Source organism: Eurypyga helias, unplaced genomic scaffold (assembly GCF_000690775.1).
Source record: "Eurypyga helias isolate BGI_N326 unplaced genomic scaffold, ASM69077v1 scaffold13247, whole genome shotgun sequence".
Taxonomy (NCBI): domain Eukaryota; kingdom Metazoa; phylum Chordata; class Aves; order Eurypygiformes; family Eurypygidae; genus Eurypyga; species Eurypyga helias.
Window position 1 is genome coordinate 15,455 of NW_010261176.1, and position 20,991 is coordinate 36,445.

The following is a 20,991-nucleotide window of genomic DNA, read 5'->3' on the forward strand; positions in this document are numbered from 1 at the left end:
TTACACTGCATCAAACAACAACTACATCTCGTACTAGGCTTGAAAATTCTAGTTTTAAATAAAAGATTTAACGAAATGTGCACTATTTATTGACGGTATGACTGATCTTACACTTCTTACTCATTCCTCACTCCACTGAGATGCTCAAAAGACTTTTAAGGAGAGACTTTACTAGTCAAAGAAACCAAAACCTGGCCTTTGGAAAATAATTTGTGAGCTTTCACAGGGTCTGACTGAATACAAAGGTGCACATTTTCCAGTAATGTATATGCATTACCATTCCCTGGGTTTACACTTGCAGTCTCTGAATTAAAATGGAGCTTGCTTTGTGCCTGCAGAAGGCTGTGGTCCTTAAAAAGGATTTTTAATGACCACTCAATGGCCTGCTCACACTTACAATGAAACCAAACTACTGAGGACAGAGGAAAGGCAGCAGCTGCTTACCGAGAGGATGTTCTTCATTGTGATCACAAAGACATTGTAGGCAATCAGCCAGTCCCAGTAACGCAGAATGCTCCTGATGGGCTTCAGTAACAGATCTCCTCCAAAGAGAAGGAAATAAAAGCAGGCTACCAAGTATCCCATGCAGAATATGCTGATCCTCGTGGTTCCCGTTATGAAGATTATAGTAAGCACAAACCAGAAGAGGTAACTGAATGTTATCACCTTATACATGTCTAAGTAGGATCTGAAAGTAAAAGAAGGAGAAAAAGTTATCATTTTCTGAGAGCAGTGCTACCGTTCCTCTACCTGTGCTACTGGCCAACATTTGTCTGCTGCGGTCTGCTGAGCGCTCTCGTCCCACTTCATCATTCAGGCACCTGTTTCAGACTAACACCAAGTTCAGTGGGTCTACTCATCCACCAGCCTGCCTGGCTCATACACTCAATTCTAGCTCATTCATGTGCATCAGCACCTTGCTACATCCAGTCAAGACATTTTGCATCATGCAGGATCATGCCTTGTATCATGAAGGGGAGAAAACATGTTCTCACCAAACTTTATCACTCTGAGCATGGTGAGGCACTGGAACAGGTTGCCCAGAGAAGCTGTGGATGCCTCATCCCTGGATGTCTTCAAGGCCAGGCTGGATGAGGCTTTGAGTAGCCTCACCTAGTGGAAGGTGTCCCTGCCCATGGCAGGGGGGTTGGAACTAGATGATCTTTAAAGTCCCTTCCAACACAAACCTTTCTGTGATTCATGACAGAGTGACATTATCTGGCAATGCTACATATGCAATTTAAAAGCTATCTGAGATCATCTTTCAAGAAGTCCGAGCAATACGATAGCAAAGCATCTTCAAAAGCTACAGTGGTCCCCTGCAAACAATTCCATATTTATTGATGACTACTAGGGAATTCAGTCTGGTTAAAAGCTTAGTTTTCAAAGACAGCTGCTAAAAATACCTTTCTCCTATGGAGATCAACTGTAAAAGTTTTGAGGGGTAAAAGGTTTCTACAGAATGTAAATGTGATAGAATTTACTGAAACGTTTGCCAGGAAGCTAGGAGACAAAGCTATCTGAAATCAGCCTGGCCCACAGTGGGAAAGAGCGAGAAACAATTTGGTATTTCATATTCCTTAAAATCTTTACTTAATATTGACTCAGTGAGCTTTCAAATAAGAATATCTGCCAAAGGTAATACCGAATATTACATGTAGCTAAACACTGTAAAACCAACTAATTCTTAGTTTCTCCCCATTTAGTGTTTTGATTTCAGATGTAACTGTGTTTTCAGGGTCTGTTCACCCAGGCGGTGAAACTAGATTTGTCAGGAAACCAGGCAGGGAGACAGCACTACAGGAGTACACATATACCTAAGCCAAACCATGTAAGGAGTAAATTAACTAAATGCACTGTATGAAGCCACATAAAAAGGCCCCTGCTGCTTGATGTTCTCAGGCTCAGAACTTTCTAGGAGTATGTATTTATAGTCCTACATTTATAGGCCTGTATTATACATTTCACTTGCCAAAGCCAACCAGAGAGGCATTTAATGAAAAGTAACAAGGAAGAGCCTCTGTGTTTATTTCTCACAAACATTTACGAAATTTATGGGCTACTGCCTGTGAAATCTAAAAATGTTGTGACTTTAGAGATGCTACTGGGTTTGGGGCGACAAAACGTTAACAAAGAATCTAGACACACCGGAAAAATAGAAGTGGAAGACATTATTTGAACTAACTTAATATGAACTGGAAATGGTGTTTCTCCAGAAAACCCAACTATAATATCTGGTATTCCTTTAACTAAAACTACTGATGTGTGGGATGGCTAGGAAGAGATCCTCTTCCCGACACGGCTCTAACAATTGCGATACTTCAAAAATCTTGTCCTCTGCTACCAACAACATGCATCAGCATCTTTTGAGAAAAGTACAAAATGGAACTGAATTCATAAAATCACAGAATTGTAGAACAGTTTGGGTTGGAAGGGACCTTAAAGACCATCTAGTTCCAACTGCCCTGCCATGGGCAGGGACACCTTCCACTAGACCAGGTTGCTCAAAGCCCCATCCAACCTGCGGTGGGGCAGGGATGGGGCATCCACAGCTTCTCTGGGCAACCTCCTATTCCAATGCCTCACCACCCTCTCTGGGAAGAATTTCTTCAAACAAGCAAGAATGTCTTCATACTCTTCAGTAACAATGGACTCTGACACCTAAAGACAACTGTAGCTGGCTGGATCCAAACTTTCCAACATATACACATGGTTGTCACAGTCCAATAGCAGATCTCACTCTCAGACTAAAAATTCCAGAAATTACAGAAAATATAAAAAGGACAACAATGATTTAGCTATTTTTTCACTATAATGTTAATAATTTGCTACATTTAATACATGTAAAATATTAAATGGAATTGTTTTTCTCATTTTCAAAATACAGATTAAATATAATAGCATTGGACATCTCTAAACCAAGAAAACAACAACACAGGATGTAACGAAAAGCATCTCAAAAAGCAGGAGGCAATACAACTGTGTCAAGTGACAAATGATGTAGTTCTTAGAGACACATATCTTCATGATTTTTAAAAATATGGAATTACAATTATCAGCACAACAAGCAAGCCCAATCATAAAGATTGCCCTCCCGAATTCACCCTAGAGTGGACATCTTACAAAATGGCATTTGAACAAGTCATCCAGGGCACACCTAACCAATGAATATCATCAACCATTCCAGCTACCTCTGTGTTGTCCCAAGAACAATGACACATTGAACACAACAGAGAGAACAACACTCAACTTGTCTCAGGCGGATAAAAATATTCCTGAAATCACACTTCTTTCTGTTGCAATGTGCCAAAACTCCTTCTCTGTTACAGTGCAGAGTCACGCATCCCCCTAATTTTCATTGTTTCTAATGACATCGGTAGATCAAGTGCTGTAAGAGCAGGAAGGAAGACATGTCTTGGCGGGGGAGTTCTCAACATACTGCCTCTCAAATCACTTGACACATTGTCAGATGTAAATCTTTAAATTCCAGAAGTTAGGAAGTGAGGAGTTTCAGTTCCTTGCTCTGGAGATCATAATGCACCAGTGGGAGGCTGAAGCACAAAGCCATCCCAACATCTAAAAAAACCCTACACAAACCCAGCAGGTCAGTTACCCTCTGTTTGAAACTTCTTTATAGACAGCAGAAAATGCTTAGCCTTGGACAGCACAGACCATAATCTTATGCTTTAACTGCAGACCACACAGCAAAACGCCAGAAGTTAGGAAGCGAGGAGTTTCAGTTCCTTGCTCTGGAGATCATAATGCACCAGTGGGAGGCTGAAGCACAAAGCCATCCCAACATCTAAAAAAACCCTACACAAACCCAGCAGGTCAGTTACCCTCTGTTTGAAACTTCTTTATAGACAGCAGAAAATGCTTAGCCTTGGACAGCACAGACCATAATCTTATGCTTTAACTGCAGACCACACAGATCATTAGTTTAATGTCACGTAAACCTTCCAAATGTCATCTTGTAAGTGGTCTTTAAATCTACATCCAGTCACAGAGAGGAGAGGCCACCCTCAGGATGAAGTATTTGACAATACACCTAGGAAATCTGAGCAGCTGTTTCCCAAGAGGACAGTCACATTCCCCTTCATCCCCTCCGGTCTGAGTTACAGCCCCTGCTTTGGCTTTGGCTCCCTGAATTAGTTGGAAGAAGCAAGTTTGTAAAAGCCTATTTATTCTGAGAGGAGAGCAGAAAGAAGGGAAACTTTTTGCCCATTCAGCCTATGAACCAACTCACTGGTGGTGTGATGAATGCAAACGTGGGAGTGTGCAGCTGAGGGCCAGTATTAGAGCCACACATCTGAGGAAGATTAACCACTACACCAGTGTACCAAGAGCACCAAACCATGGCTTTTCGTAGCACAATAACTCTCTGAGTGAGAAATTATACAGCAGAAACCTGAAAGATGAATGAAAAATTAAAAAAATCTTGATTTGCCAACTGCGTCATTAGCAGCACCCACTGTCACTCTGGATAACATTTTGGAAAAGATTACCATTATCACTTTGTTCAAAACCAAGGAAGACAAAGTCTGAAGGTCATTCCACCTACCCATCAAAGCTACTGTAACCTCAGGTGGCTCTCCAAGTCAAATGATCTGCTGTTCTTTACTAAAACTTTATGAGCCTTATAAGGATTGCTTCAATATTTTATTTCCAAAGAAATTAATTCTTAACTGCAATACAATCCAGCCTGTTGCAAAAAGATTGCTCTAGGTGTAGTTGTGTTGACAGCATGCTCAACGCCCTCTGCCTGCTGGCACTGAGAGGTGCTGATGCTGCAGCGGATAACCCCTTTGAGGAAAAGTGTTTGTCCTCAGCCAGCGCTTAGAAGCTGGGGGAAAGGACACACTTCTGCTTACATGGTCTTGAGATCCTCCTGTGCTGTTGCATCTACCGATACAGCTCAATGCTGCTTCACGCTGGAGAACCTGCTGTTACATCGGGCCCATGCCTTCCCTCATCAGCCACCTGTTTTGCTCTGAGTGTGGCTACCCACCTCCGTGTCAGCCCAAGGTTCTTCCCACAGCCCTCTTCTGATGACTACCCCTCTCCTCTCCTCCAAGCATATTATCCCTATATATACACGCATTTTGTAAACTACCTCAATTCCTCAATTTTCTTTTCTTTCCCATCTTCCCTATCTATTATTCCTTACATTCTTAGCAGCCTGTGTGACCCTGCATCACAGTCCGTTTCCCCTTTTAAACCCAAAATTGCTAATTTCTCACCAAGCCTCCATCCCCAAAGCCTTTTTCTGTAGCTCCATTTCGGCTTCAGAAGGCAGCTTCATTGATTTTCTGTTTGCCAATAACCAGGTCCCTTATTTCAATAGACTTCTTTGCATATAGTGTCATGCATCCTATAGGTCTTAGTCCTTACTGATTTTGTCAATCCCTTTCCCAGGAGTGACACTATCTTACTATCACTCTCTTAGCAGTGAGGTCCCTCCTTCATGCTTCTATCCACTTCAAAATTTCCCAAATCCAAAACTGTGTTATTTGTCGAGGCTCATATTATTAGCAACAAAATGTTTATCTGTTTTACACAACAGCTATGACAGGAGGCCTGTAATGATGATTTGCAGATCCTCTCTCACTAACCCAAGTTCGAACAAGTATACTTCCAAGGAAGGCACTACAGCTGCCTTTGAGAGACTTCACCTGAGTCACCTGGCGACAGTTTCCCAGAGTGCAGATACTAAATGGGACAATGACTGGCTGTTACTATTGTTTCTGCTCTTAAGAGGAAAAAGGTAGATTACAGTCCCGAATTTTTCCCCTGTCAGTGTCTAGGAGAACATCTGTAAACTTCTTGGGAACCGAAACAAGGATTTTCCAGCATTAGAGACTGTGGGAAAGGATTATCCCCAGTGAAGTTGCTTTAAATCCCGTTTCATTTTAAAAGCTCCTACTTCTATTCTTCATTTTTTATTTCTGTTTCAAAGGCCGTTGGTTGTGCTCTCCCTTGGGGTCAAGCACATATCCCCTGAGAAAGCTGGGGGTGGAAAAAAAGAAAATTTCAGGAAATCTCTTTCTTAGACTGTATTTATCATTGTTGAGTTCAAGTATTTCTCCAGAGAGCAGAAAATTAAGCATTTGGAAATATGTTCTTTTTCTGCCACTGTTTATATTGCAGTTAAAACCTTTTTATCCATGCCTTCTAGAACAGTGACCAACTGCCATCTTCTCAAGGGATGACACACATCAGAAAGGGTGCTTCGGTCCGCAACAGTCACTTCTTTTACACAGCAGTAAATACACATCCGGCTTCTCAGAAAACACATTAATAGTAAGCACGATATTTTTAATGCATTGTAATTTATTCATAACCACGTTGTATTCACTTATTTGTTTGGCTCTTTCTGACTGACTTCTGGAGAAATGCCATTTTTCATTTCACTTGCTTGGATAAGCTTTGAACCAAGTTCTTGTCCATGTTACTAAATATTTAGACCATTTGAAACTTCTATGGCAAAGTGCAAGAAATATTTTCAGACAAAGTCCTTTCAGTTCCAAATTGTCTTGGATGGAGGCCATATACATACATTTTCTTCTGAGGTATATCTTCAGTAGATTCTCCAGGGCTTGAGAGTCTTTCTTTTTAAAGATTTATAATCCCTAATAAAAGATTCAGACACTTTAAGACATGGTCCAGCCATTCTCTGGTGCTTCTTTGAAGTAAATTAGGCATTTAAGATTGTGTATGTGCAGTGCAACCTCTCAAAAATAACATCATCTAAAGCCTGAGAAAATCTGCACTGTAGGAAAACCATTGAAGGAGACAGATAGGGGCTCAAAGAACGGAAAGACACCATCAAGAACACAAGATCGATTATGCGGATCATACTAAAGGAAGGTCTGTTCATACCTATATACACTGTTCCACAAGTATGCTCCTATTACAGATTCAGGAAGCTAACACTATGAAAAAAAGAAAAGAAAAAAAGAAGTTGCAGCTCACCTGCCTGACCATCTACAAGAAAGAATATCATAAACAGGTATTTCCTCTGTTCTTGAAATTAATGGGTTTTCTATTCATTTGATAGATTTCTCAAAAATCTAAGATTTTCAACAAAAATCTCCCACTTCTGTTTCAATCTACCGCCTTGTTCTTTTCAATCTACTTCTTATTCACACAACATAAAAATATCACATGAAAACAGTCGCACAGATTTCTGTATGTATATGGAACAAGTATAAAGTGATCACAGTTTATTTGTTCAGCTCACCACGACTAATGGGATACTTTGATTTTCTGTCTTTTTGTACTCTCCACCAGCAACATTTCTTACGGCTTCATACAAGTTGCAAGCTCCCAATTAAATGGTTGCGCATCGTTAATCATCTATACGCAGGACTATTTTGTCAGCACTTGCCAAGCAGTGTGTTTGCATGGGTGTGATGCCACCAATGACTTCAAGCTGATGCATACCATGCACACGAACCAAAACACAGAACTTAACCCAAAGGATTGTGGAGAGGCAGCAGGCCAGTTCAGCTTGGACTTTGCTTTCCATTATAAACCTGACTCTGATTCCCATCCAAAATCTTCAAAGAGCATCCTCCGGGCTTCCAAATTTTCATACTGGGCCATTTGGGAATATCTTCTACAGGCAACCAGAAATACCTATCAGATTCCAGGGAACTTTGAAAAGATGCCAAAAGAGGCTGTTTAAAAAGCAGTGATTTTCTTGTCTCTTTTCCCCTTCTGAAGACAGCCTTAAAACACATACTCATCATTCAAGATTTTTTTTCACAATGATTACTTCTTCTGAACTAAGGAGGGAAAATCCAACCTTTTCTTTCGGCCAGCAACCATGTCACCAGTGACAGTCTCTGCAGTGACCAATCACGCCAGTGTACCGGATGCAACTGCTGTATTAGCTTTTGCTGAGATGGACATCACTGCAGCTGCAAGAAGAAAACCTCAGGCAATCTCCCCTACACACTGCTCTCAACCAAGCCCTACCTGGCAGATGTCTTGGAAAGCATCCCCACCTGATGGAGCATTTTGAAGAGAGATTATGAATTCTCTCTTTCTTCTTATGTTACTGGATCTAGAGCACTGGGTCCACTGTATAGACTGGAAACACTCAAGAGGGGGGAAACTTTTCATGCCAGAAGTGACTATCTCTGGACAAATGAGTCAGATGAATGTGTTTCAACGGTCTCCCCTTCAAAACTATTTCAAGATAGATTTGGCCACCATTTCTAACAGAAACAGCAGGATCAGCTTAAAGATCTTGAGAAGGGATTCTGGTGATAGCAATTCTCTGGTAAAAGGAATAAAAGCTTATCAGCGAAAGGGAGATTTTCCTAGACATTAGTTCAATTTTTAAAATTCCTTTCACACTCAGACATTTCTTGCTAACATGCAATCACAAAACAAACACCTGGTCTGACAAAACACAGTAGAGAAGAAATCTCTTCCCATTTATTCTTGTAATATTGCACCAAACTTTCAGAGACGACTTCCATTAAGAATATGCTGAGCACAAGTCAGAAGAGCTGAGCTAATCCGTGTTGCTGAAATTACCACACAGGAATAGCTCCATGGTTTAAAGGCCATCCATGACAGACTGTCTCAGGCTCTGCCCTCTTCTTCTATTATTCACCTTCCTGAACAACCTTACATACAATGCTGAGAAACAAGAAGACACATCAGTTGTCCTTCCAAGACATTTCTAAGGTTCTTATGACTGGATAAAACAGCACAGTCTCTTATATTTGAGTATTTTTTATTGCACTTAGACAATAACTCAGGAGGACGTGACTGATGACTTTGTGGGATTAAGCACATACATGAGCAAATTTGGACTACAGTGGATTCTTACTAACATGCCTGTGTTTTGGGGGAAGTCACCAGAATGCTGAAGTCCACCATGAATGCTGCCCCACAGGACATTTGAGGGAATACATGCTTTCAGGCAAATTTAACACCGGACATCCCTCCAGGGAGCTTCTGGTTTGGGAAAGGGCAGATGAAAACAAGTCTTCCTTACACTGCTCATTGTTAGTGCTCCCTCGAGGGAACTCGTAACAATAAGCAGTGTAAGGAAGACTTGTTTTCATCTGCCCTTTTCCAAACCAGAAGCTGATTACCTAGCAGCTAACTATCTGCTGTCTTATACCGCAGTAAATGTATGTCACGAGATGGCAACATACAAGAATATGAATTTCAAGTAAAACTGGAAGTTGTGAGAGTTACTTTCACACTACAGAACCTCAGAAAAAGGAAGCATTGTATTTTCCGAGTGTTTAAGATTCAGTTCTTACCTGCAGTGAATGAAGTCAGGAACAGGATTATGCTGGCTAAAAGATGCCGCATCAAGATTCATGCAAATTTCCACATTGTCTCCAGCCATGATTCGTACTGCAGCTTTATTTTCATCCTCAAATGTCTGCCTTTGTAAGGATGCACACAGCAGCAGCATGAAATCATCTAGGAGAAAGCAAGGAAACATTTAGTCATTAACTGAGGTGTAGGAAGTGGTGGGCATACATTATAATGTAGTTACCAGACTCTTTTCCCACTCTTCGAACCTCCAAGGCTGTGCTATTTTCAACACATTTAACACTGATATGAAGTTTATTAATGTATCTAGTTTTTTTACCTGTGTGCTGGTTTTGGCTGGGGTAAAGTTAATTTTCTTCATAGTATCTAGTATGGGGATATGTTTTGGAACACAGTGTTGCTAACACAGGGATGTTTTCCTTTGCTGAGCAGGGCTTACACAGGGTCAAGGCCTTTTCTGCCTTTCACACCACCCCACCAGCGAGTGGGCTGGGGGTGCACAAGAAGTTGGGAGGGGACACAGCTGGGACAGCTGACCCCATCTGACCACAGGGATATTCCATATCATAGGACGTCATGCTCAGCATATAAAACTGGGGGAAGAAGGAAGGGGAGAATGTTTGGAGTGATGGAGTTTGTCTTCCTCAGTAATCGTTATGCCTGATGGAGCCCTGCTTTCCTGGAGATGGCTGAACACCTGCCTGCCCATGGGAAGTGGTGAAGGAATTCCTTATTTTGCTTTGCTTGTGTGTGTGACCTTTGCTTTACCTATTAAACTGTCATGGTTTCAACCCATGAGTTTTCTCACTTTTGATTCAATCCCCATCGCACCTAGAGGGAGTGAGTGAGCAGCTCTGCAGTGTTTAGATTGTAGATGGGGTTAAACCACGACAACCTGTCATCATCTATGATTCAGAGAAATAAATTAGAAAAGAGGAAATAATTCGTACTTTATGATGTTGCCTCATTAAAAATGGCATATGGAAAAACAGATGAAGAAATGACTATTTCTTTCAATTTTTCTACTGTGTACAAAGCCACACTTAGTATTCAATCTCCAACAGACTACGTCAGCTTGCTACTGAAGAGTAAATGAAAGGCTGGTTTCAAATTACACTGTACAGATGTTTTAAGCAAAGGACACATAAATACTTCACAACTATAAGCTAAAATACTTACAGACAAGGAAGACAGGGTTCGGTCTCACAATGAAGTCTGGAAAGTATAACCACTTTATGATGTTGGAGTTGAAGTTGGCATTACCACTTCTCCATGGATAGTCTGTATGACAGAAGCATGCAAAAATGCAATCATTACTTTATAACAATTACTTCATCCTTTTCTTCTGAATACTTATCAATTTTCCAGCACTTTTCTGTAAAGGCAAGCACTTGTAATTGTCTGTAAAGGGTAAGTGTCCTTACCTTTACAAGGAGCAGGTGGGATGCCAATGCAAAGGAAGTACTGGAATGTAATGATGCATGCCAGAAAACAGCAGTATTTTGGCCAGATCTCTGCAATAGCTTTTCTTCTACGTCGATACAATACAGCAATCAGACAGAAGGCATGAATCATGGCATAAAAATCCATTCGCTGACCGATTACATTCACTGAGAGAAGAAAACAGGTCTGGAAGAGAAGTAAAGAAACATAAACAACATTTGCAACCTGAAGGCTAGACAACAGTGATGAACTGTTCTGGATACTGAAAGATTGATTAGACACATGCTGGGGCTGACTGCAGCAACCCTGTGCAAACCAACATGCTAAAGCAGTTTGTATCTCTCTAACAGAAACCTCCCTCACCCCCCCATACTTCTGATAGTCTTCTATGAGTGTGAACTATGAGAATACAGTACTAAAGCAGGTTTCCATTACGTGATATCTAAAGATACAGAATGGAATATCCTATATGTGAAATGTTTAACTGTTGCCAAGCAAAGCACATATTCCACAGCCATATAGTTTGATAGCACTTACAGATGTGAAAAAGAAGACAAACTATTAAGAATAACAGCAACTAAAGTGTATTCTCATGTGGGAATTAGACAAAAAAGAAAAGGGATTTAGACCATACAGCTTCTACTGGCTGTAGACAAATCCAGTCAATTGCTGTAAGGCAGCTTTAGTTCTCCGTTCTTCTAAAAGCACTGCATCCCAGAGCATTTCTGCTCTCTGGCTCCACTTAAAGTAGTTCCTTTGCTCCAGGAAGGACTTTACTTCATGCCATGAAGCATGCTTCCAAACTTAGTGAATAATTCATAGTGAATAATTTATTCAGTGCATTTCACTATTTTGATGTTTTCTCTCCTCAGATTAAGATGAGGTTAAATTTATTTCCAGAAGGAAATAGCTTGCTGACTGATTTTAATTTTCACTCACTCTTAATCCTCAGACTCGCTCTGAACAGCTTACTCCAATTATCAGTAGCAAGGGGTGGTAGTGTTTAATAGATAGGTCAAGAGCATCATTATGATTAGAACTGGGATGCATTAGCCTAGGAGTTGCCTTCTCCATATAGCCATAGAAATTTGTGAAAAATCACTATCTCTACAAACAGTTTTCAAAGTACATTTCATGTGTCTGTTAACAAACAGACATAGTAAGAGAACAGAGGTGAAGTTATTTTGGGTTTGGTTTTTGTTTTGTTTAGTTTTCTTATTTGTGGCACTTGCTCAGCAACAGCTTGTCTTCAAGGCAGGTTCAGTTCTAATGCTTTGCTGCTGGATGAGGTGAAGCAGATAGAAGGAATACATTAGCTGAGCCTAAACCCCATCAGTCTGGGCCACTGCTGATGGCAAACAGACAAACAGATCTTCTGCTAAAGACCTACCAGATATTTAGGATACATCATGGATCTTCAGGAAAATCTCTACTCTCCTTTGTACCTGCCTCTCCTAATTCTCTGTGTGTTTCTTGTCCACTGGAAAGTTCTTTGGAGAAAGAACTTTGTCTTACACTAGTTGTACAAAGCAGCAATAACCTTTGCTGGAGCTCTTGCTTCTGCCAATTGCTAACAGCTATGATAACAAGTACATAAAATATATTTGGGCAAAAGACGCTTAGAAATGTTTAAATAGAGACAATGGCCTGCTAGCCCCTGCTTTCTTCATGTGCTCATGCAGTCCCTAGTTTCCTGTGTGTGTGCATGCACAAGAGAGAATGCTGCGGTTCTGTCCCTTGTCCCATCTGTTATCCCTTTTGTTGAGTTAGAAATCAGACATACAAAGAAAAGCAAGAAGAAAACCAACAAATAGCAACTCTGGCTAGGTCTAACATGAGTGATGACTAAGAAGCATCCAGCTGTCAAACACAGTGCAAGAATGACACAATCAAAAGGTATGGAATGACAGACTAAAGAAAATGAATACATAGTGATTTACCTCCAAACCAAACTTGTAGAAGAAATAGTTTATGAAGTACTTGACACAGTTTACCAGACCATCATCCAGATGTGCTCTTGTAATATCATGGAAAATGGTTTTGGTTACAGGTGTAGTCAGGTTATTTCGACATCTGTAGTACTCTTGATGACGGTAGATTGTAACTTCAAAAGCCAGAATAGCCAGCATCAGTAAGTTATTCTATGGGAGACACAATCAGAAGAATATTAAATAAAAACAAAAATCTGTAAGAAGCTATAAAATTTTCTGATAGGCATAAACCAATGAATACTCAATGGATGTTACCACTGAGTGCTTCCGCACTCCAGGATGCACTGGCACCTATTCCCAGCTTCTATAATTGAAACAAAGTAAGGTTTCAACCACCTCTTAGGTTTGGATGAAGCATACTGACATCCAGAAGATACATTTAAAGACATTCATTTAATAATACTGTAATGAATGAACACTAGTTGTGGAAAGGAAGGGGAGAGAAAATGCATTAAGCCATGCTTTGCAGGAGATAGAGGATACAATCATACACAAAGTCATCTGCAGGGGTTCAGCTGGCAAGCACTAACTTCCTCAAAACTGCAAGGATGCTGGGTACTGCAAATATATCCTGGATACCCTTTTAAATGAACAGTCTATCTGCCAGCCTTCACACATGCACAGCTCCTTCAGTCCCAAATCCAGACTGACTGGGATGCAGTCTTGACCAACTCTGAAGTGAGCTGTTTTCTCACAGGAGGGATGTCTGCCCTGTGCAATACAAGAGAGGTATTAACCAACTCCGAAAGTTGGTTGAAAAGACCAGCTCAGAGAAAGTCTCCCAAGGAAGCCATAACTGAAGGGGAAGAGGCAATCTCTAGATCTCTGCTCACTGAGAAATATTGGGGAAAAGAGTGTCCTGAGACAGATGTTACTGGGTTTTTAATTTGGTTGATTTTTTTTGTTTGTTTGTTTTGTTTATTTATTGACAAGAAGTTAGATTTGCTTGCTGTTTCTGTGCTTCCTATTCTTGTTGGGGAGAATTTTACACCATCCATCATAGATAGACTCCTCACTTCAACACTGCAGACATACTGAATGTCTGTTACTAAAGGGGCATAACAGAAACACATGAAGACTTGAAGCCTGGGACCTTAAGATCTAGCACCAACCTGAATTCCCCTGTGTACAGGAGATGTTTGTTAACTCAATGAAAACTCTTCTAGAATTATTTCTAACCCCAAAGCATTATCTATTTATAGCTGTAAAGCTCCTAGCATCAAGGCAGACACCACTAGGCAACTTCACTCTCCATGCAGAATTGTTCCCTAAACAAACAAAGCACACAGGGGTAAGCTCTCAGGGAAGAAATGAGGAATAAATCCGATTAGATCAAAACTTGCTGTTGTTCTGTCAACACATTTCTGACAACCTTAAACTGTGTACACAAAATTTTGGAGATTCTTTAAATTAAGAAGTGGCATGCAAGGTTTGCCCCAGGAATTGGCACGCTTTTATTGTAAGAAGGGTTTTTAAATCGACATGAATAATAAAACATTGCTTACAGACATCAACCGAAACAAGAAAAACAAAAGCCATCCATTTACTAGTGCCTGAATGAATTACTCCCTTAACTCATATTTTTAAGCTGTGGCTAAGGAACAGCACTATAAAAAAATTAACTGCTTATAGAATATACTGTCATTCAAGGCAATCACTCCAGTTAGACCTGTCAGTTCTTTGGTACCTGAGAGCTATGCACCTTTTAATTACTTAGAGTTTTCAGATATCACATTTCATAGAGTGCTTTTAGCAGATGGTAGAGTCAAAAAACCACACTTTGACATGCAGATTATCTTAATTGGTACTGAATTTGTTCTGGAAATGTCCTGCATAACACATATGACTTTATGCTGTCTCTTCCCCTCTGTACTTCCCTATCATCAATGGCTTGCATTATGTTTTTGTGTGTGGCAGACGTTTTATTACAAAGACATTGCTAATTTCATCACAAATAACAAAATATCTTAATACAGAGAGTTAAAAAAGTTACCCTTAAGTATACAAGCAGGGGATAAGATTTCCTCAATCCAACCCACTCTGCAGGATCAACTGGCCCACTGTAGAGGACTGAGGTTTTGAGTTCTTCTAAATTGACCTTAGTTTCATTCTCTCCTGGCTAAAAAGAAAATGCAGAAGTTTATAAAAAATGAGTTTAAGGTTGCTTGGGGAAGGAATGAGTATCAACAACAATGCATCAGGTGAACTGTAGTTTTCAGTACTTGACATGCTTCCTTTTGCTCTTCTTCATTGAAGAAGCAGTCAAACCTTTTTAATATGCACTTGTACTCACCAATGTACAGTTACTGGAAAAAGTGCTGGGATCAATAGATGTGAGCTGGTACAACATTTTGCAGACAATAATCACACATGTCCAAACAGTGCAGATACTTGATGCCAATGGGCGAAACTGAGCATATGGCAAAGCAAGAGCCCAGGCAATTAAAAACACAAAGTTAAACAGAGACACCTGAAAACACAAAAACAGTGTGAAAATTACATGGAGTAACAAGAGAACTGAGAAATCTGACCTTTTCCATAGTAATTAAAAACAATCATTCAAAGGAAAGGAACATAGAGAAGCTGTGAGAAAAATACTGAAAAAAATATACAACAATATTCACAATAACACAGAGACAAAGTGGTAAGTGAAAAAGGAAAAACTTCATAGTCGATTCGGGAAGAACTTTATCTCCTACGTAATGTTAATACTATTAGACCCACAAAACTGCGTACCCACCCTACAAACAGACATGAAATACGAAGCACCACATGCTGGTTCTGCTGCTTTAGCGCACATAAAACAAAGAAAAGGTGATACAGAACTGTGTGTCTGTGGAACCCACCTTCATCCTCTTGACCTTTTTCCCACAGAGATGTGAGAAGAAGCATTATTTTTCTTAGTGAATCCTGTCCTTAGTGAATCACATTGCCCACATCAAAGGTACAGCTAAAAGTGTTCTCCCTTTTTCTTCAGGTGTAGTTCCATGTTCCTGTTTCTTCAGCACCAGACCCTAATTTTCCTAGTTATTCCTTCCCAACCCTTTTCTACACTTTCCACCCCTGGATGATGCCCACAGCCAGCTTGAGCAGGGGAGGGATTATGTCTCGAGTCCAAAGAATTAGACTAATAAAATCTTAGAATCTGGAGAAAAGGGGAGAGTGAGAATATCTAGGCAGGCAGAATATCACTGTGGAGGATCTCAAGGCAGGTCCCCAGCAGCTGACAAGCCCATCTGGATCCCACAGTTTCATTGAGGTCTGACATGAGGAAGGGATTTCCCTACTCTTAGGTGTGCCGCTGCAGAGCAGATGCTGACAAGCTTCCACCATGTGTAAGATTTTCACAGTGGGTGTTTACTTGCCTCTTTCACTGTGACCCAGATGATGTAAGAGGAAACAATTTTGATGATGTGCAGTTCCAACAGCCACCACACAAAGACTTGCATCTTATGGAAATACTCCAAGAATTTCAAAAACAGCACTGTAAGGCGGTCGATCACCAGATGCCATTTGTTCCTCAAGTCTGCAGAGATGTTCAAGCAAAACCGTTGAAGGAGAAAAACAGGTCTATGTAAAAAGGAATGCTCCACTAGACAACAATGAGCTTTCTACTTCTCTTCTACACCTTAGAGTAAGACAAGAAGGAGGTTAAAGGTATGGTTCAGTGGTTAACTAAGATTAAATGGGGCTGAGGCTCACTTAGCTGTGGTGTTCTTCCTTCTGACCCACATTCACTGAAAGGATTCCCCACTTCAGAAGTGGTGGCGGTGTCTTATCTTGCCAATTCTGCTTTTATTCCTCTCAACAGAGCCCTTCTTGGGCTCTGTTTTCCTTCAGTATCTTTGGAACTAAGCTTAGAGAACCCATCCAGGGACTAGAATTGAGACACTCCAGTCCTGGCCCTTATCCAGCTCAGAAAGAATAGGAATTTGTTCAATGTTTGGAAGCTATGGAGTCAGTCTGTTTTCAGAAAGCAGACGACTACTACTACTACTACTACTCAGAAAGCTTTCCAGCAAAGAGATGTCTGAACACTCAGAGTAGGATTCTTGTCCCATAGTTTTTGAAAGCTACACTATAGGCATCTTCATTTGTCAGTTATCTAAAATGCCTTGCAGACAGCACACGGTTCTAGAATGTGATATGTGCCATCCCAGGACAGACATCTGAGACAGGCAAGGTGAACTGTAATCCAGCTGAATATTTCTCTCAGCTGAAAAGGGAGCTTCAGCAAGTTAAGATCCTTAAGTTGGTTAAAGGTATCCCTTCACAGGTAGTATTTTACTAAAAAAGCCATCTTCCCAAATAATACCCCAGTGAGCAAGCATGTGGCAATAGCTAATATACATGGGTATATATGACAATACATAGGCTGAACAGTGCTCTCCAAGTGTCATCTTTGCTTGTGGGCTGGCAATAAAGCTGTTTCATCAGGCTGGTATATATTAGTATAACATCTTCACACTGTATTAGGGGTTTTAGAAGCACTTTGGAGATTAGGAAGGATTTTGCATGCTGTGAGAACAGTCTTACAGCTAACAGCAGAGGTGGAAACATTTGCAAGTGACACCGAAACACATCAGTGCCTAAGCTGCTAAAAACGCAAAGGAGTTACCAGCTTCTGTATGTAATTATTTCAACTTATCTGGTTATTTTATACACCAAGCAAACCGAGATGGTTATTCTGTGCGTATTTGTGTGAAGAACACATGCACACTTGTGTGCAAAAGCAGACTTTTGGAATACCTGACAACCAACTTCCATATTTTTTTTTCTTCTGCCCTTATTCTCCAACCACAACTTAGACAATCCTAACAAAAATGCTGAGTGATGTAAATTCCATGAGTACAAAATTAAACTTGACAAATTAATTAAGCTACAGAACTGTAATTCTACACATGTTCTCTTACAGGCACAATGTATGTATTAAAGGAAAGCATTTATAGAATTAGATGTTCTCACTCGTTTTTTCATAGCATTTACTTTAATTTGCAGTGTTGATACCATGCAAGGTATGTCCAGACAGTGCCAGTCAAGTGGAGCAGGCAGAAAAGGTACTGTAGCAAGCTCTGTCTCATGTGTTTGGGCACTACATGCACAGGGGATAAAATATAGGTCTGACTGCATCCATTGAAAAACTGTACATCACTCTCTAATAAAGGCTGCACATGTGAACATGTTAAAATAATGTCAAAACTCCAGACACAAGGCTCTATAAAAATTTGGTAGAAATAAATGCATGTACAACTTAAAGATGGATCACACATGGGAAGCAGCACCTCGTGCTACTGCCAAGCCCCACTTGCTGCAGTGTAACAAGGGTCCTAGGGAGATGTCGGCAGCTCCCCGCTTCCCTGCTTGCATGTGTTTCCATACAGGATAACCTCCACCAGCTGGCCTCTCTCCCCAAGCCCTTCCAGCATGCAGGGATGGCCAGCCTGCAACAAACTCAACACTCCCCATAGACTGCATGAGAGCTGGCCAAGAAAGGTTCCCATGGCCCATGAACACCTCTGTGAGGGAAGATGTCTCAGCAAGGAAAGGGAAATTGTTTCAGCTCAGTTTCCCTGGGGCAGCAAAGCCAGATGTGCTGCCAGTTTGCCTTAAGAAAGACTCTGTCCCTATTTATGGGTCGCAGTCCAGTGAACACCGGCATGAGCAACTGAATCTGTGGTAAGGCCATTTCCAAACAATACAGCTTCTTTGGGTGTTGAATGTTCTCCCCTGGTTTTCACTCATGGCTCATATTACAAACTGAGTTACGGAAATATCTCACGTTAGGAGTTCATCCTAGCAATATCTAGGATGACAACATCAGCCTTACCCATGTCTGCCCTTAAACATTTTTACGTTCATCTGGCATCAATTACACATTCCATATTCAGAAGAGAAAAATATAACACTAATGTGCACATGAATAATGAAGAAAAGCCATCGGGAGTTCTGGAGTGGAGTGCCTTGAAAGCATGCAGTATTACAGATTAAATATGTATGTGTATTTTCTTTATTATAAGGAGATTTCCCTCTAAAGGAGTTCTTAGGATTTGGGGTGCTCTCCTATTAACCCAAGCCAGACCACCTAGAAGAAAGAGGTGGAGATTTGTTTGTTTTCATCCTCTCAGCATCCTAGAGAAACAGTATGATTTTTCCCTAGAATAGACAGTAGCCTATAGAGTAATTGACAAGTAGCCATCTGCTCGGTTCAGGCTGTTTTGGCAAAGACTTTATGTAAAATTAGAAGGAAAACCTGATGATTGATGTGAGCAGGGATGACCAAGAATGAACTTACCTGTAGTTTCTTCCTCCTCTGATTCATTGTCTTCATCATCATCATCTTCCTTGTCCTCATCTTCTTTTTCTTCTTCTTTTCCTTTTTCGACCCTCCCTTTCCCTCCCTCCCCCTCTGGCTCTTCCATTCTTTTCTCACCAGCCTCTTCCAGCATTTTATCCTCTTCCTTTTCTCTGCTGGCTGTTAAATTCATCATAGTTAGGTCAGGCAGGCTTCCATCTTGGTGCACCAGTCTGTTGGTAAATAGTAGCAAGTCAGCAAACTGAGCAGTAATGACACTGTAGTCTGTTTTTCAAGATGTATAATTAGGAAAAAAAAAAAAAGGTTCATGGAAAATGCCTTAGAAGTGGAAAAGTTAATGATTCTGGTACTTTCTCCAAACACACACTGCAAATTGAGCTGGAATGTATTAGTAACTACTTCTCACTCAGATACTAATGGTTAGTTAGTAATGAGTGGTATTGACACTTAAACTTGACATTTTCCCCACTAGAGAAAATGGTCAGAGTTTAAGATGTTGAAGCATGAAATGACATTGTTTAAGAGGAAACATTTCATGACTTCATAGGGGACTTACTCATTTTGGTGGTTTGGTATTTTTTTCTTGAGGCTGCTCAAAGTAATTGGAACAGAAAGAAAAAGGGAGATGAGAACAGAGGGGTTACAGAAGAAGGTCATCGACAAATATGTCATGCTACATCACAAGTCATAAAGCATTCTCCTACTCCATCTGCAGAAGCCTTCCGATGCCAAGAGCACAGCATGCCATCATGACATTCACAGGGCGCTGCTATAGAGGAACACGGAATTGCAGGACAGGTGGAAAGGGGGCATCCTATTTACACCGGCACTAAACATGGTCAGTGCTGTACCATGCTGTAAGTAATGGAGCTGAATCACCTCAAGTATCTGACTGGTTACTGTAAATGCATTTCCACCTTCTTCCAATTGAAAGAAGCTGGGAAACCAAGGGATTTGCAATTTTTCTTCCAGCTATAGGTTTGGGAACAAACAAACGCAAATATTCCATGGCTGTGGCTTCAGTATATTTTAACACGTCTGTCTTTGATAGCGCTATTCATTCTCTCTCTCTTTTCTACATCACACTGAGAATTTTTCTTAGATTTCTAACTGTCTCTTACTAAATCTATTAGTAACTTTCAGACTACCAAAACCAGGTTACAACTGATATAACACAGAAATGGTATTTCTCTATTGCCATGGCATCCATTTTTTCTGAGGTTTATTCAGTACATATATTTTCTTTACTGAGAAAAGAAAGGTTTATTCAGTACATATATTTTCTTTACTGAGGCATTCTCTTATGGTTTCAGATGTTTTAGTTTTTCCCAATTCCCCAATCCTATGTGCTTTGATGAGCACAGTGTTTTTACTGCCATAAACAGTCCCTTTGAATATGACTTCTTGCAATAATGTGTCCCTTTGGCAAGTGCGTATCTCCATGATCAGGCTACTAAATATTTAGCTGTGTTATTGAAATTACTCTACTCAGCCTACTTTTAAAGCACCTGTTGGACTTCTGGACTAATGCAAGTAACTTTAACACACTACTGTCTCAGGGATTTATTTTTCAAGATGTGAAATTCTGGCATATTACCATTTAGACAGGAAATTCTGCCATTTTTAACTAGGATTTCTATAGTTCAGGGAAACTAAAATTCTGTATTTATCCATCTGGGCATTAAAAAATAAGAACATAGGCTAAGCAGTTAATGAGAAAGTCAAACAAGCAGAATTATCTTTCAAATATTTGGGAGTTGCAGTTTCCTCAAGATGGAAACTCTCGTGTCTCAAATTAGGGAAAAATGACAGAAATGTGACTAAACAATCCTGAAGCAGAAATACCATACCAATAACCAAAAAGCAGAAACGTGGTTTAAATGTAGAAGTTTAACAAGACTGTCAGGAATCAATCTCACAGAATAAATACAATAATAA

At 40.4% G+C, this 20,991-nt stretch overlaps 1 protein-coding gene across 1 annotated transcript in view; it reads right to left on the minus strand.

Moving 5' to 3' along the window:
• LOC104512340 (piezo-type mechanosensitive ion channel component 2-like) overlaps positions 1-20,991 on the minus strand; it is a gene marked incomplete at both ends in the record, with an annotated part of 54,385 nt that overhangs the window by 13,841 nt on the left and 19,553 nt on the right. The window contains 9 exons of the mRNA XM_010155276.1: positions 445-688; positions 9,288-9,453; positions 10,486-10,587; positions 10,731-10,935; positions 12,690-12,890; positions 14,734-14,859; positions 15,034-15,210; positions 16,106-16,266; positions 19,033-19,265. Of these exons, the coding sequence (XP_010153578.1) occupies positions 445-688; positions 9,288-9,453; positions 10,486-10,587; positions 10,731-10,935; positions 12,690-12,890; positions 14,734-14,859; positions 15,034-15,210; positions 16,106-16,266; positions 19,033-19,265 (1,615 nt within the window). The remainder of the gene's footprint in view (positions 1-444; positions 689-9,287; positions 9,454-10,485; positions 10,588-10,730; positions 10,936-12,689; positions 12,891-14,733; positions 14,860-15,033; positions 15,211-16,105; positions 16,267-19,032; positions 19,266-20,991) is intronic.